The sequence below is a fragment of the Phoca vitulina genome, unplaced genomic scaffold (genome assembly GCF_004348235.1).
Source record: "Phoca vitulina isolate PV1807 unplaced genomic scaffold, GSC_HSeal_1.0 scaffold9, whole genome shotgun sequence".
NCBI classification, from domain to species: Eukaryota; Metazoa; Chordata; class Mammalia; order Carnivora; family Phocidae; genus Phoca; species Phoca vitulina.
The window spans coordinates 42,877,577-42,894,953 of NW_022589712.1; the positions used below are offsets into that span (position 1 = coordinate 42,877,577).

The 17,377-nt window shown below is 38.8% G+C and overlaps 1 protein-coding gene across 2 annotated transcripts in view; it reads left to right on the plus strand.

Moving 5' to 3' along the window:
- Nucleotides 1-12,828, plus strand: part of MAN1A1 (mannosidase alpha class 1A member 1) — a 166,246-nt gene extending 153,418 nt beyond the window's left edge. For both annotated transcript variants that reach the window (XM_032407979.1, XM_032407980.1), the window contains exons 11-13: nucleotides 230-402; nucleotides 9,520-9,635; nucleotides 10,022-12,828. In XM_032407979.1, the coding sequence (XP_032263870.1) occupies nucleotides 230-402; nucleotides 9,520-9,635; nucleotides 10,022-10,148 (416 nt within the window). In that variant the 3' untranslated portion in view covers nucleotides 10,149-12,828. The remainder of the gene's footprint in view (nucleotides 1-229; nucleotides 403-9,519; nucleotides 9,636-10,021) is intronic.
- The last annotated feature ends 4,549 nt before the right edge of the window (nucleotides 12,829-17,377 follow it).

Below are 17,377 nucleotides of genomic sequence, written 5' to 3' on the forward strand. Positions count from 1 at the left end.
GGTTAAATGAAAGTAACAGATCATTGCAGTGCTTTAAAAAGGACTCTCAGATGACTGTATTTTAAAAGTATATCGAATATTGTTTATTATAGGATGTTTATAACCATTCCTTAAAGCAATTGTTTTGACATCTCTCTTGAATGTTGTAAAGTACTTTCTCATTTCATTGAAGTTATAGAACTGAGCAGCATCCAGACAATAACCCTTGTCACCCTTGCGTGCCCTTTAGATATGAAACTGGGACCGGAAGCTTTCAGGTTCGATGGTGGTGTTGAGGCCATCGCCACCAGGCAGAACGAAAAGTACTACATCCTACGGCCAGAGGTTGTTGAGACTTACATGTACATGTGGCGACTGACTCATGATCCAAAGTACAGGAAGTGGGCCTGGGAAGCCGTAGAGGTGATGTTTTAATTTGCTTATATTTCTTATACATAAATGTCTCAGGGAAAAATGCTCAGTGATTTCTTTAAATCTAGCTTATCAACTTTTCTAGGATTTTTAAAGCTTTGAGGGGTGGGTACAGAGGGAGAGGGGGGAAAGAGAGAATCTTCAGCAGGCTCCATGCCCATCACAGAGCCCAGTGGGGGCTCCACCTCACGACCCTAATCGCGACCTGAGCCAAAATCAAGAGTCGGCCGCTCATCCGACTGAGCTACCTGGGCCCCCTGATTTTTAAAGGTTTAATTAGAATTTTCCCCAATTCAAGAATGAGTGTTTTCAGTTGTCATCCTATATCCCTGGCTTCAGCTTTGCTTTATGTAATGGTGATAGTAATAGACCTACTTTGATACTAAAAGAGATATCTAGAAAGGCATATTATAAAATTAAGTTCCCACAGCCATAGAAATAATGGTCACTTAATTCCACAGTTACTGACAACTTGGGGATAATGACCTCTGCCTGTTGTCTGTTTTGAGAAGCCGCTACATTGGTTGGTTGGTTGGTTTTTATGAGTCTTTGGGCATTGAAATGAAAATATGTGTTTCTACTTAGTTTCAACCTAAATAAAAAGGTAAACGAGACAAACTCAAAATTGTCCATAAAAAAGAGTTTATTCAGGGACAGCAGAGGAATTGCAATTCAGCAAACACAAGTGAGTCATTTGAAGTTTCAAGGTGGGCTGTATGTAAAGAAGAGAGAATTCAGATAGAGTCTGTTAAAATAAAAAACAAATAGGCACCAGCTTTGAGAGTTCCCTGAGTGGACAAAACCAGTCGAGTCATACAAATAAAGCACAACTGAGCTATTTTGTGAGACCAGCCTGACCTGGGTCAGTTCTTGTTCATTCCATAAGTAAAACTTCCCAAGGGGTTGATATAAGGCAACCTCTGGCCAACTCCCTATCATGCCAGTATTATCAGTTTTCTGTAAATCTGGCATGTACAGGAAATCAGTCTCACGGTCCTTAAGTTTGCTTTCCTAAGGGTACATGCGTAAGATTTTCTGTTTTCTGTCTTCCGGTTCCAGTTCCATTTTAGCTTGAAATTCTTCCACAGAGTAAATTAGCTACTTAGATCTAACTTCTAGAAAGAACTTATAGAAGAACTACTTTGTGCAACAATATTCGTTCACCGACCTCAGGTTTCTCTGAATATCTATAAGCTTTCCATCTATCCAATGCGCTGTTTGAATTGTCTTCGTCACCCCTTGGGTCTCTTCCTACAGAACATGGCGTGTCATCTTCCCAAACTAATCTAGTGAACACTGTGGGCTGGTACCAGCAGCCACACTCTCCAGATTCTGCATCAAATAATGTTAATTTTAAGAGCTATTATTCTGGAAGGAGTTGTGGTGGAGCATCAAGGAGATAAGAACAAGCCAACACTTTAATTACACTCACTGTTACAAAGTTAGCTGTCTTTAAAACCTGACTGTTAGAAATAACTTCTCTCAGGAAATCTAAAATGAATATATTGCCTTTGTGTAAGTTATAACTAATATCTTAGGAAGCCGTTGATGAATCTTGCTTATTACCCTCTTCGTGTAGTGTGTGCCTTATCCCTAGTCATTAGTCATTTTAAGTAATAACGATTCTTTAGGCCTCTTTTTGTCTTTTACTTCTTGCAAAGTTTTCTAATTATGTTTAGTCGGTGGTAATTCCAATTTCTTTAAATTTATGTTTTTTCCTCTGAAAAAAATGTATAAAAATTGAGGTTCATCTAAGCTTTGGTGATAGGAAATTATTTTGGTTTCCACTAGGGCAGCAAAAGAATTCAAGGCTAATAGTCACCTTGCAAATATCAGTTTAAATTGAAAATATCAGGAATAACGTATTTCATCAAATGTAAAACACCCTAATTGATAAGAAACACCATTATTTTGTACACCACTGAGAAAGTACCACACCACCAATTAAATTATGACATGCCAATTTTAGAGTTGTTAAAATGTGAAAAATGTCTGAGAGAGAACTGATACAAAAATGGAAATAAGTAAACCTCTATGGCCGTGTGAATGGGAAGCTTTGGTTTGCTTGGTTCTTCAGGGGAGCATGTTTGTGGGGTAATAACTTGGTTTTAAGGGTTAGGATTTTTGTCTATTGTTAACTTCTACTGTAGCATATGATGTAAGATTGTCTCCCTGTGCACAGTCTGAACCCTCCGAACCAACCCCCACCCCCTGCCCTTGCTTTTTGCCACTAGTGCTTCTGCTAGAACTTGAGGTAGAGCGGGGAGGGGGGAGTGCTGGGACGCTTGCCCTCTTTAAAGCACAGAATCATCAACAGAGATAGTGTGGTGGTACTCTTTTCCCTTGCGTGACATCCCCTCAGCCCTCCTTTGTTTCAGCTACAGCTGCAGGGACCACATCCCTGCACCTCCCCACCCCCCCCACCCGCCCCCCGACCCCCTGTGCTTCTCAGCTGCCCCAGCTCTGAGCTTCTTCCCAGGTAGCTGGCTGTGGTCCGGGAGGTGGGAGAGGTAAAGTCCGCAGGGGCAGTCCTGAACCAATGAGGTCTCAGAGTTGATGAACAGCTAGCCCAGTCTTCCCCCTTTGCAGAATAACTCTGAGATGCATTCTGCATGATTCCTCAGAGGGTTTCCAGTGGGAGGGAGCCTTCACGGCCCACAGCTGTCACCTGCTCAGCACATTTCACGGGCTCTTCTCCCTCCCCCGGGTCACTTGCCCTGCTCATTCCCTTCCTGATGTCACCTCCCTTAAAAACTTGTTGCATCTGGCCCTTGTCCTCATGCTCCATTTTTAGGGGAACCCAAACTAAAACACATAGACTAGCCTTCCCCTCAAAGAAAAGACCTCCTTGTCATCTTTGCCAGATGGCTATTCCTCCTCAATTCAAGGACTTTGTAGTTTTAAAAAAAGAATATACTACTAATAAAGTAATTCCATTTTTTAATGGTTGAAAGTGTTAGAAACTTACTCCTTTTGAAACCAGAATTTACAGTGTTTTGTGCTCTGGAGGTACTGGGGGAAAATCCCTTCTGTCTTCTACACTTTAGCTCCTCAGTTATCTGAAGACAGCACATTCTGCCCACTGGTCCATCCTCATCCACCATTTCCCTCCACCTCCTCATGACGTGTGTGGTCTCTCAGGGCTGAGCAGTGTGACCCAATAACCTCTCTTCTGAGTGTTATTTCCCACAGCCGATGGTCCAACTTGGTTTTTTGGTGGATTGTAAAACCCCTGGCTTACATCGAAGTTGTGGTCAAATGATATTAGCTACTGTATTAGCTCCTGTCGAGACATCTCTTTTGTTCACCCTTGTGTTCAACCACATTTGCTAATTGTAAAGTATTTGTCAGCCATCTTCCCATCTTCTAACGAAGCACTCCCTTTCCAGACTTCTTGCACTCATACGATAAACCTGCTTTCCGTGTCTTAGCTGAATTTCTGAATAGTAACGCTGAACACAATAATAATGTCAAACAAGATATGAAATTATATAATCCAGCATAGGGTACTAGAAACTTCTCCACAGGTTACCAACAATCCATTAATCACAGATGTTTACACATTTGTGAATCTATGTAGCAAAAATAACATTTACCTCATAGTTCTTTTGTTTTTCTCAATAATGTCATGAAAACTTCATTAAACTCCTCCCTATTACGGGTAATATTCTGATAAAGCTCTACTCTAAATTATACCTATGTATTCATATATGTCTTGGTAGTTATAGATTACACAATGTCTATAAAGGTATGTATGGATTATATGGTGTCTCCCCTGGTCCACAGTAGCAGATAAGCCTTATACAGGGATTTTTTGTCCTTCTTTTTCCACACAGACAATTTTTTCTAGTCTCCTAAATCTGACCTTTGCCATATGGACATTCTGGCTCTCAGAAAGTGATTTGTCTTCCCAGTTCCTGCTTCTCCCTCCCCAGGCTTGATCCCTGTTTCCAGACTCTTTGATATGTCTGTTTTGCTAGGTTCTACCTATGAACTCAGACCAAACTCAGCCATTCAGCCTTATTATGAGCATTGTTCCCTAGAATCCACTCTTGGAAATCTCCATGGATCAGCCGTTATTCTAACACTTTTAACCTAAAGATAAGAGAATTCTTTTCTCTCCCTTTCTGACTTACGATTTAACTCATGCTGCTCGCTATTCTTTTACCTTTTCCCCCCTAAAGAGGTACAGTCCCTTGGGGTCTGGGTTTGTTTAGAGTTCCAGTAACTGTAAACATTTTCCTGTTTTTCTTTTCTCTGCTCTTAGTGCATCCCAGCCACATATGGTCACTAATAATGTAAGCATTTACGTAAAATCGAGGTGGTCCTATGCCTAGAGTCTGAGAGTCCCAAGAACAGATTGCAGTAAAATGATGTTCTCATCAGACTATGCAGCATAAATACATGACTTCTTCTACTGTTGAGATACCGTAAAGCCAGGGCTGCTTATCCCCAGCTTCATATTCCTAAAGTTTTAAAATTTATATTTGACATGATGCCTTTTCATTTTTTAAAAGTTAAAAAAAAAAAAAGCCTCTGGCATTTTTCCCCCTTTTTTTTTTTTTTTAATTTGCCAAAAGCCTCAAAAAGTAAAAGTAGCTAGGCCTCTCTAAACCTCTGAAAGATCCCTGTCACTCTGCGAAGTGTGTCTTCATCTTGTTTTATTCTCTTTTTTTTTTCTTTCTTTTTTTTAAAGATTTTATTTATTTATTTGAGAGAGAGAATGAGAGACAGCACAAGAGGGAAGAGGGTCAGAGGGAGAAGCAGACTCCCCGCTGAGCAGGGAGCCCGATGCGGGACTCGATCCCGGGACTCCAGGATCATGACCTGAGCCGAAGGCAGTCGCTTAACCAACTGAGCCACCCAGGTGCCCCATCTTGTTTTATTCTCATAACAACCCCATGTTGAACCAAGGGACACTGCCCGGGTCCAGGCACGTCGGAGGCCCCGGTTAAGGAGTCCAGGGCCAGGATTCAGCCCCTTCTTCTGAGATGTTAGAACGCGTGCTGGACAACTCTGACTCACCACATTAAGACTGAGTGAGAAGAAGAATGAGGGTGAACTGAAGAGAGGAAAAACGGTTGGGCATTGTCCATACCACAGAACAACTCTTTCCCTATAATTGAAAGAAGGAGCTTATAGAAATTTCTGTGGGAGAGAGGAGTTGGCAGTTTATCGTGCCTGCCTTATCCTCTCATTAGCTTATCACCAAAGAACTTCAAGGGAAGAAAATAAGAAAAAGTTTTGTTGTTAAAATCTTTTTTAGGAAATGTCTGGAAGTAGGATTTAATTATGTTCCATAACAACAAATTTGTCCATTTCTTCTAAATCCTGGTTTGTTTGTTTGTTTTTTTTACTTTTTTTACAAATAATCTTTGGCCTACTCCAGTGTATCTGGTATTTGACTTTTTAATCAAAAAGAACTTCTATCAAAAAAAAGGAAGGAAGGAAAAAAAAATAAATAATAGGACCTGAAATTTCCTTTCTGCAAGCTTTCCCCCAGCTTGGTTTGTTGTCTACAACAGAGAATATAATCAAAGCAGTTTTTAAGTTGATCTTATTTTCCCAGTGGCTTTTAAAAAGTACCAAATCATGAGGTATTTTCTTTGTTCATGTAGCCTGCAAGTTGTTCAGTTGTTACCTAAATTTTCATTCCCACACTGCCCAACTCATCTCTTTTCCAAATACTCATTATAGTCAGAGAAACTTCAGGAATGTAGGATCATTTCTCTCCAGACAGTTAAGAAATTGACTCATCCCATTTTCTTCCATCCCATACTAAAGAAAGGAAAAACATACTTTAGAAATAGATATCAGCCACATTTTTTTTTCACCGCTTTCCACTTTCTTCTTTGATATCTGTGACCAATATCACTAATTAGTACTCCACCATCAATGTTTACAAAATAAGATGTTCTGGGTGTAGCAGCAGCTGGTTTTGGTCCACTACACTTTCTCAGTTATTGGGTTTATAATCCCAGTTGACATTAACAGCCTCTCTAGATCAGGGGTCAGCAAGCATCTTCTGGAAGAGCCAGAGGGAAGTAGGCTTGGGGGCCATAGGCAACTGCAGGCAGACCTCCTTTTACTGTGCTCTGCTTTACTGTGCTGTGCAGACACTGTGTTTTTTACAGATTGAAGGTTTGTGACAACCCTATGTCGAGCAAGGCTAGTCGGTGCCATTTTTCCAACAGCGTTTGCTTGCTTCATATCTCTGTCACATTTTGATACTTCTCACAATATTTCAAACTTTTTCATTGCTATTATATTTGTTAGGGTGACGTGTGATCAGTGATCTTTGATGTTATTATTGTAATTGTTTTGGTGTGCCACAAACAGCACCCTAATAAGACAGAGAACTTTATTGATGAATGTTGGGTGTTCTGATGGCTCCACTGACTCGCCATTCCCTCATTTCTCTCTCTCTCCTCGGGCCGTTCTATTTCCTGAGGTATGACAATCCTGGCATTAGGCCAGTTACTAGCCCCACAGTGGCCTCTAAGTGTTCAGGTGAAAGGAAGAGTCACACATCTCTCAATTTCAATCAAAAGCTACAAATGATTACATTTAGTGAGGAAGGAGCATGTCAAAAGCCAAAAAAAAAAAAAAAAAAAAGAGGCAGGAAAGGCCAAAGAGCTAGGCCTCCTGTGCCAAGCAGCCACATTGTAAGTGCAAAGGAGAAGTTCTTGAAGGAAATTAAAAGTGCTACCTCAGTGAACACAGGAATGATAAGAAAGTAGTATGCTGATAGGGAGAAAGTTTAGTGGTCCGGATAGAAGATCAAACCAGCCACAACATTCCGTTAAGCCGCAGCGTAATCCAGAGCAAGGCCCTGACTCTCTCCAATTTTGTGAAGGCTGAAAGAGGTGAGGAACCTGCAGAACAAAAGATGTTGGTTCGTGACGTTTAAGGAAGGAAGCCGTCTCCATAACATCAAAGGGCAAGTTGAAGCAGCAAGTGCTGATGTAGAAGCTACAGCAAGTTCTCCAGGAGATCTAGCGAAGATCGTTAATGAAATGGCTGCACTACACAACAGATTTTTGGTGTAGATGAAATGGCCTTCTTTTAGAGGAAGATGCCATCTAGGACTTTCATAACTGGAGAGGAGAAGTCAATGCCTGGCTTCCAAGCTTCAAAGGATAGGCTGACTCACTTGTTAGGGGGGCTGATGCAGCTGGTGACTTGAAGTTGAAGCCAGTGCTCACTTATCATTTCAAAAAATCTTGGGGGCTCTAAGAATGATGCTAAATCTACTCTGCCTGTGCTCTATAAATGGAACAACGAAGCCTGGATAAGAGCTCACATGTTTACAGTATGGTTTCCTGAATATTTTAAGCCCACTGTTGAGACCTACTGCTCAGAAAAAAAAGATTCCTTTCAAAATATGACTGCTCATTGACAGTGTACCTGGTCGCCCAAGAGCTCTGATGGAGATGGACAATGAGATGGATTTTTCATGCCTGCTAACAGAGCATCCATTCTGCAGCCCACGGTTCAAGGAGCATTTTGACTTTAAGCATTTAAGAAATACATTTCATAAGGCTATAGCTGCCCTAGACAGTGATTCCTCTGATGGATCTGGGCAAAGTCAGTGAAAACCTTCTGGTAAGAATTCACCATTCTAGATACCATGAAGAATATTCATCACTTATGGAGGAGGCCAAAGCATCAACATTAACAGGGCTTTGAAAAAAGTTGATATCTACCCTCACGGGTGACTCTGAGGAGTTCAAGACTTCAGTGGAGGAAGTAACTGCAGATGTGGTGGAAATAGCAAGAGAACTAGAATTAGAAGTGGAGCCTGAGGATGTGACTAAATTGCCAAATCCAATGATAAAACTTGAACAGATGGAGAGTTGCTTCTTATGGATGAGCAAAGAATGGTTTCTTGGGATGGAATCTACTGCTGGTAAAGATGCTGTGAAGATTGTTGAAATGACCACCAAGAATTTAGAATATTACATAAACTTAGTTGAGAAAGCAGCTGCAAGGTTTGAGAGGATTGACTCCAATTTTGAAAGAGGTGCTACCATGGGTAAAATGCTATCAAACAGCATTGTGTGCTGCAGAGAAATCATTTGTTAAAGAAACTGTCAACTGATATGGCAGACTTCACTGTTGTCTTATTTTAAGAAATTGGCATGGCCACCCCAACTTTCGACAGCCACCCCCCTGATCAGTCAGCAGCCATCAACATCAGAGAAAGACCCTCCACCAGCAAAAGGAGTACAACCCACTGAACGCTCATGATGCTTAGCATTTTGTAGCAACAGTATTTTTTAATTAAGGTATGTACATTGTTTTCCAGACATAATGCTACCACACACTTAATAGACTCTAGTATAGTCTAGACTATACTAGACACTATACATAACTTTTCTATGCACTGAGAAACCAAAAAATTCACTTGACTCACTTTATCACAATATTCACTTATTGTAGTGGTCTGGAACCAAACCCACAATGTCTCCGAGGTTTGCCTGGACTCAACTCTGCCATTGTAATGAAAAAACAGCCACAGACAATATGTAAACAGATGAGCATGGCTGTGGTTCAGTAACACTTTATTTACAAAATCAACAGGAGACTGGGTTTAGCCTGTAACCCATAGTTTGACGAACCCTGCTCTAGACCACAGGAGGAAATGGTAAAAAAAAAAAAAAAAAAAAAAAAAAACACTGAAAAATTATTTCATAATTAAATGTAGAAGTGTTTCTAATTAGATGAGATATATTGTCTATATACCCTTTAACTTTTCATACTTTATTTTTTTAAAAGATTTTATTTATTTCTTTGAGGGGGGGGAGAGCACAGAGGGAGAAGCAGACTCCCCGCTGAGCAGAGAGCTCGATGCGGGCCTCGATCCCAGGACCCTGAGACCATGACCTGAGCCAAAGGCAGACGCTTAACCGACTGAGCCGCCCCAACTTTTCATACTTTATATGCATTTGCATTTTGTGTTATTTTTTAATTTTTGCCTGAAACTCTTCCACATGTATCATTCAATTTGAATCCTTATTTTATTTCAATTTGGCAATTTCATAATAAAAACTGGTGACAAGCAATTTATTGAAATGTGACCATTTTTTCCCTCTTCCGGTAACTTAGGCCCTGGAAAATCACTGCCGAGTGAACGGAGGCTATTCAGGCCTAAGGGATGTTTACCTCAGACACGAGAGTTACGACGACGTGCAGCAGAGTTTCTTCCTGGCAGAGACACTCAAGTAAGTAAAATGTATCCCAAAAGTATGGGGCTGAGGTACCTGGTCAGATCTTCTTTGCAGATGACTTTGTCACGAACACATGATAAGTAAGAGCAAGTGTGCCTGCTTCCGAAGGTCACTCTCCATGCGTGGCACATGTTTGCACCTGTGTTTCCAGTCATTATATAAGTCTGATGCCTGGGGACTGCTTAGTAGGTTTTCCTACACCAACACCCGAGCACAGAGCAGCTTCTTTATTCCACGCTCGTGACTGTATCGCCTCAGGGTTTTGCAATACTTGGCCCTTGTCCGTGATTCTCCATAAGATGAATGGAGACGTTGCTGTCCTTATGCTCTCACTGCCTGACGGTCTCTTGGGCCTCATATACTCATGTTTCTCTCTCCAGATATTTGTACTTAATATTTTCTGATGATGATCTACTTCCACTGGAACACTGGATCTTCAATACCGAGGCACATCTTCTCCCTGTACTCTGTACGAATAAAAAGGAAGTTGAAGTCAATGAAAAATAAAAAGACATTTTATATTTTACTCTGCTCCATTCCCTTCACTGCATACCTTAATAATTCCTTTTCTGGTATTCAGGCACATGATGAATTTTTATCAGTAGGTCTGTGATTATTCTAAGTTCTAAAATTGTTTTGCAGTCTTTTATGTTTATTTTCATAGGCATAGATGGACCTAAATTCCTTATCATATCCTTTATTATTCAGTCAGTGGATCACAGGTTTTTACTTTTTTTAAGTAATCTCTGGAGTTCATGAAGGTATATCATTTTTATTACACCAAATAAAATGGTATACCAATGACCTCTTAATTACAATTTTGATTTGACTGCAAAACTTTTTCCTCCTCTATGAGGAGATGACGTCTGCTTTAAGCTGTAATGTTTTGCCATGTTGCAAAAAGCCATAATAATAAATTAAATATTAAAAAAGCTTTTTCCTTTTCAATTTTATGTTAATCTGGTTTGTCTATCCACCAGAGACAGATCTTATAACTGTGACAGACAGCCTCTTTATGCGGGTCTATCATTATTTGATAGAATGTCTTCTAAAATACTTCACTCATATTGTAATTCAAATTAGAATGTCATTCCCAAAAGGATCATCTCATGTTGACCTCATTTCATTGGAACCACAGTATATTTTTGTTGGTTAATTATATTAGTGTTTCCTAATTTGTGAATTAGTTCTCAAATTTTACTTTAAATGCCCTGTGTCATTTCTGGATCATGTCCTGGTTAATTTCTTCCATCCCCTACCACACGAATGGAGCTTTCAAGTTTTGCAGAGCTCTGCTATTACTGAATTATATTTTCTGAAAGAAAACAGTATAACTTTTCATGTGTTAGCTTTTGCTTTTAACGGAGTATATGAAGAAATTGAGTCTCTCTAAAGAAAGGGTGAGTATTTAACATGGTTTTTAGTTTGTATTTCATCTTTAAGGTTTTTTTCTTGTTCTCAAAAAAAGCATTACATTTGGTCCACATTTTTTTTTCATATTTGAAAAGGGCCCTTTCTCAAATGTAGTAAATTATTTCATTTCAATTTGTGAAAGCAGGATTTAACTCTGAAAGAAGCTTTGCTAATGTGTCTCTTCATGGTCAATTGAAGAAAATCTAATAAACTTTCAGGCCAAATAAGAATATAGTACATTTTGTCTGGTCAAACTCAACACAGAGATTCCAGCTTAAAAGCAATATATGGGAATAGACATTCCTAATCCCCCACAGTCGTATAGCAGATCAAAATAATTATATGATTCTTCATTAAGAATAAGCATTACTTTGAGATATGAGTGGCTTTCTCAAGAATACATTTGGTGGCACCTTGTGCTTTCTCATATTAGTTCATATTTCATATATGTGAAATATATATATGAATTATATATATATATATTCCTAGAAAGGGCTAATGTGATGATGCATATACTGAGGAACAGAGACTTGGAGCACCTGCATTTTCAACCTAGAGTGGTCAGATAGCTCAATGCAACCCTGCGAATCAGGCTGAAGCATATGGAATTGCTATGCTTGTAGTTGAGAAACTGTCCGATATCAGCAATTTCATATGCTTCAACATAATGTTTTTTAATTATTTTCTTAGATCTCAATAGACTCAATTGTTTTTAGCTGTTTCACCTTTTGAAAGTGTTTCAAAAGATTTCCTTTGTCTGAAAGGACCACCTGTGTGACCTGCTCTTTTTTCAATATTGTACATTGGTTTATGTCAAAGAAAAAATTAATAAAATTAGTAAATGAAAAAGATCCTTTAGTGCATCATTATTGCAATGTTAATGACTTCCTGTGACCCAGAATAACTCCTTCCACTCATATCTTCAGCTCACCTTACGAAATGAATGGATAGTTGAGAGTCCTTTTTTTCCCAGGACTTAAAAGCAACGTGTGAGATTATTGCAAAAATTGGGCCATATGTATTTAGATGATAATTTTCACATGAATGTCCTTGGACTAGCAATTTAAATTACTTTATTTTCTTTGATTTTCAATTTGATTTGAAAGAGCACAAAGCTGATGCGTATTTCTGCAGCAGATAGGATATTAAAATCAGGTCATGTGTACCCACTGCTCTATAATGTACCTTTTGTATCCTGATATAAATAGGCAAGATGATTGTACTACATTTTGTTCTGCCAATGGCGAGATCAAAGTTTTTCAATTCTAGAACATGGATTTTTTAACCTACGTCCCAAAACACCAAAAATGTATACAAAATAAGAGAATATTATGGTGATGTAATTTAATTAAATTTATATTTTGTGTTAATTATTTTAAACAACTGAAGTCCTTAGGTAGGCACTGTCTTTCATTTCATTTTCAGCAAAACTGTGCAGTTAAGTTTACATATGTATTCACATCCTGAAAGGCGAATAATTAAAATAGCACTTAAGTTTGTGTTTCTGCATATGTTTTTGGTATACTGTGCACAATTAATATTACACATATAAGTTGTATAAAATTTATAGAACTCAATGATGTTTGTCATGACTCCTTCATATATAGTACCCATTCTTTTCATTGATTGTTTTTAATTTGTACATAAGTCTATTCTGTCATTTCCAACTTTCTATAAATCTCTAATGTTATGGAAAACGTAATAGATTGACACATAATTTTTAAAAACTATATTTGTAAAATTTCTCTATTGTGAATAAAGCCTTTTAATATATCTCCTCATTTGTTACGTTTTTCTCCTTTTAAGTAAGCTTTTGTATATGTGGGGTGGAAACTGAAATAATAGTGATTATTATTAATCCTAATAGTGAATCCATACCATACCCAGAGAATCTTGACAAAGAAACAATTCTCATTAAAAACTTTAAATTGCAAAAAATTTTGCATATACATTTTTGATTACTCAAATATCTTAGTAAGATTCCAACACAGGGGCACCTGGGTGGCTCGGTTGGTTAAGCGCCCAAACTCTTGATTTTGGCTTAAGTCATGATCTCAGCGTCCTGGGATCAAGCCCCGAGTCTGACTCCATGCTGAATGGACAGTCTGCTGGAGACTCTCTCTCTCTCTCCCTCTCCTCCTGCCCCCCTCAACTCTCTCTCCCTCTCTCTCAAATAAATAAATTTGTAAAAAAAAAAAAAAATTCCAATATATGTTCAACAGCAGGGCATGTAGGGTAGAGATGGGGAGTTGATGGCAGAAATAGCATTAAGTATGATCCTTGTTCTTAAATTTACAGTCCAGTCAAGGAGATCAGACTCGGCCCACCACCAAAACAAAGTGTTCAGTTACCAGTTAAATTCTGCTATAGAGGTCCAGGGGAGCAGGCGGTCACTAGGATTGAGTGTTCAAAGCAGCTTAGAAAAGAGAGAACTTCAGCTACAGGAGAGCCTCCAATATTTTTGAAAAAGCCTAGGTTTTTTCAAATTCGTGTTGGGACTTTTTAGAATGTTTCAGACCTTCTGGTTGCTGTTCTCTCTGCCTAGAAATCTTTCCCTGATGATTTGTTTGTTTGTTTGTTTTTAATTTTCTTAAATTGAAGTATAGTTAATACCATGTGACGTTAGTTTCAGGTGTCTAACGTAGTGAGGACCAGTCCATACATCACACTGTGCTCACCACCGCTGTAGCCACCGTCCCTCGCCATGTAACGTTATCACAGCACCGCTGACGGACGCTGTATTCCCCGGGCTGTACCTTTCATTCCTGTGATTTATTCCTCCCATAACTGGAAGTCTCTAGCTCTTACGCCACTTCACCCATTTCCCCCATCCCTCCACCCTCCTCCAGGCTGGCAACCGCCAGTTTGTTCTGTGTTGATGGGTCTGTTCCTGCTCTGTTTCTTTGTTCATTTGTTTTATTTTTTAGATTCCACATGTAAATGAAATCGTATGGTATTTGTCTTTATCTGTCTTACTTCACTTAGCGAAATACCCCCCAGGTCCATCTCTTTCCCCAATGTTTTTGTGCCACATTTCTCACTTCATTTGGGTCTCTGCTCAGTTACCACCTTATCAGAATGGCTTCCTTGACAAATTAATACAAAATTCCCCATCACCCTTCGTTCCTTGCTCTATTTTATTGTCCACTTAGCATGTAAGGGCTCATCCTTGAAAACTGGTCTCAGGCTCTTTCTCAAGGTGTGGGTTACATATTTATTTCCTGATTTGCTTATTGTCTGTCTAGCCCCTTAGAACTTAACCCTCATGAGAACAGAAAGTTGCTTTGTTTGGCTCTCCTCCTCACCACGTGGCCCATCTCCAGTGTCTCGAGTAGCATTTAGCACTTGGACACACAGTGAAATGTCTGGTGAATGGGTGACTGAATGAATGAATGAATGGACCTTATATTCATAAGTTTTGCTGTGGCTATTTGCAAATGTTTTCTAAAAAGCAGTCATTTTTTTAAAAATATTAGGTATCAGTATTATATAACGTGCTGTTATTTTAAATAATCATAAGGATGAACATTTTTTTTCTTGCTACCTATAGTCGTTTTACGGAAATATGGAGTAAATATGTGTTTGTGGCTAGATTCAACTCTCAACCAACAGATTTTTTTAAACCACTTATATCATATATGGCCTGTGTAAGATACATTATCAGAAAAATATAAGTCATAATTTTTCTAATATAGAGTTTTTCAATGTTATTATTTGAATAGTCTACTGTTGATTCTATGATTTAATCTCATAGTCCCTGTCTCAGAAGAAAACTGTTTCTGCAGTACCAAGTAAAGGAATTGGTTTTTCGCTTAACATATAGCGACTCAAATGGAAACCTTCTGAATTTAGTCATTTGTAGCACAAAAGATGTCTACTCGTTGCTGACAGAATTATTAAAAGGTATTCTAAACGTGATTCTTCTTTATACTAATCATCAACCATCCACACAGATATGGCAGCTTGGCAGTCAATATCTAATTTCTGATAATTATATGTAGACAGTTGCTAAAAATTTTATCAAAACCAGACACATCTTTTCTCATTTGAGCATAGAGTTCGTATATCTAATTGCCATTCCAGCTCCCTCTGTTGTGGCTGAAATGTGAGGCTGGGGAGGGGTATCTTACTGATTTAATGGCCCAAAGACTGATTTCTGTTTTTTCCTGCTCATTCCATCCACACTGGCTAACACATGAGTCATAAGCTTCAGGAAATATTTGCCAGGCATCAGATATGTGTATAAAGTATCAGAACTATATAGGAATCTAGACAGCATTTAGTCTAACTCTCTTATTTGAAATATGAGAAAACAGGGATTTTCCCAAGGACAGGCACTGCTTTCTGTCCTGCTCTGTGCTTCCAGACACAGGGATTTGGTAAGATTTATGCTAATAAGAAAAGAACAACATAGGAGAGCATACGTTGTATCCATCCAGCCACTCCAAAATAAAGGTGTAAATTCAGAGCTCACCCTTGAAAATTGGTCTAAGGCTCTTTCCCAAGGTATGACTATCCACCTATATCAGAGTCTCTTCCAAGTCCTATTGAAATGCAGATTTTACGGCCTTACCCCAAATTTAGCAAATCAAAATTGTGGTGGGGCCTGGAATATCCATGTTGAACTAGACTTTTTGTTCTCCCCATGCACGCTGAAGTTGGAAATCACAACTGGCAGTTATAGGGAGGTGCAAGGCCCAAAACTAGCAGAAGAAATAATGAATAAATTAGCAAGTCATGACAAGCATACTTTGTTTCTGCTTCGAGATTTAAGCACAACAACTTGAAACATATTTTGGATCACTTTGGAAACATAGATTTGTCCTTTTACAAGAAGCCATACACCTAAACATTTTAGAAACAGATTCACATTGGATTTTCAAACCTAATTCTTATTGAGGGACTCTCAAAAGTATTAACTTCAATCCCTGCTGTTTTATTCAGTGACTGTTTTCTTCCTTTCCCAATAGCTGCTTCTAAAGTCGGTTCTCAAATTGTTTCCTCTGATCTGGTTGAGTTTGAACATGACTGTCACTTGCACAAATGACACAGAATTCCTAGTTTGGCTGTGTGTCATGTAAATATATAAGATGTTCTTGGAAACGACCTCCGAAGAGCACCTTCATTTCTATCCACCCCGTGCCTTGTGGTTTTGCATTCATTACAATGCTAATCATCAGATTTGTTGACTTGCCATTATTATGATCACTTTGAACCCCCTAAAACATGCCATTACTTACTGAATAAATTAATGCAAATTTGTGTCACAGATCCATTTAATTCCTCAGTGAATGCCAATTACCATGAAACCTTAGAAAACAGTAATAGATGTATAGTTTTTTTAAAGAAAACTCCACATACCGGGGTATTTTGGCCTTAGGCTATGAGCACATATTAATTCACAATTCTGTAAATAGGGCCATAAAATGTACTGCTTTCCAACAGCATTTTCCAAAACCACTGGCATCAGAGAGTTCTGTTTTGTTTTGTTTTGCTTTGCTTTGCTTTTTGACTCTCCCAGGAGGACCAAGTGAATGATCCTCCTTCACAGAATCATTGGAACTCTGTTCCTGACTTTGCCACTCTTTTGTAGTTCTTTGTGGATGGTAGAAGCCCATGGCTTAGAATCACCTCTTAAAAGCAGGATGAGAAACCACCAGATCAACTTCTTAAGGCAGACACAGTGCTTTGGGTCCAATTTCATGGACACGACCACTTTGTCTTGTTGTAACCCAAGACCTCTATTTAGTGACAGAAAAACAAATGCTCTTCCTTCTTTGTGCAAAATCTCATCACCATTCTATTCCATACACACTTTAACGTCCCGGAGTAAATAACCCTAAGTACATTTTACTGCTATTCAGATTCCTCTTCTGTCTTGCTATTGCCAAACTAATAACTTTGTGTCTTATGTGGTCCTAACCAGAGCTGCAAAATTATATACATTTTAGGATCTGCCATTTAACAAATGAAGTCCCTCTAGTCTCTTTTCTTTATATGATGCAGTATAGAAAGGGTAGAAAGTAGTTGCTGTTGGGCCAATAGGAAATTGACTTCGCTAGGAATTGAGACAATTGAATTCCAAACTTAGCTCTGTTATTAACTTCCTGTGTGATTTGGGACAAGCATCAAAGTCTTCACATCTCAGTTTCCTCATCTGTAAAGGGAGAGGAGCGATTAGCCCATGTGTAGCAACTAGGTTATGCCCTGAATGATGTCTGTTGTGAATGCTGGAACAGGAAACAGTAGGAACATTTCATGTATGGACTAGAGACCACTATACCCAAATATAAGCATCCAAACCTTAGTTTCCTCATCTATAC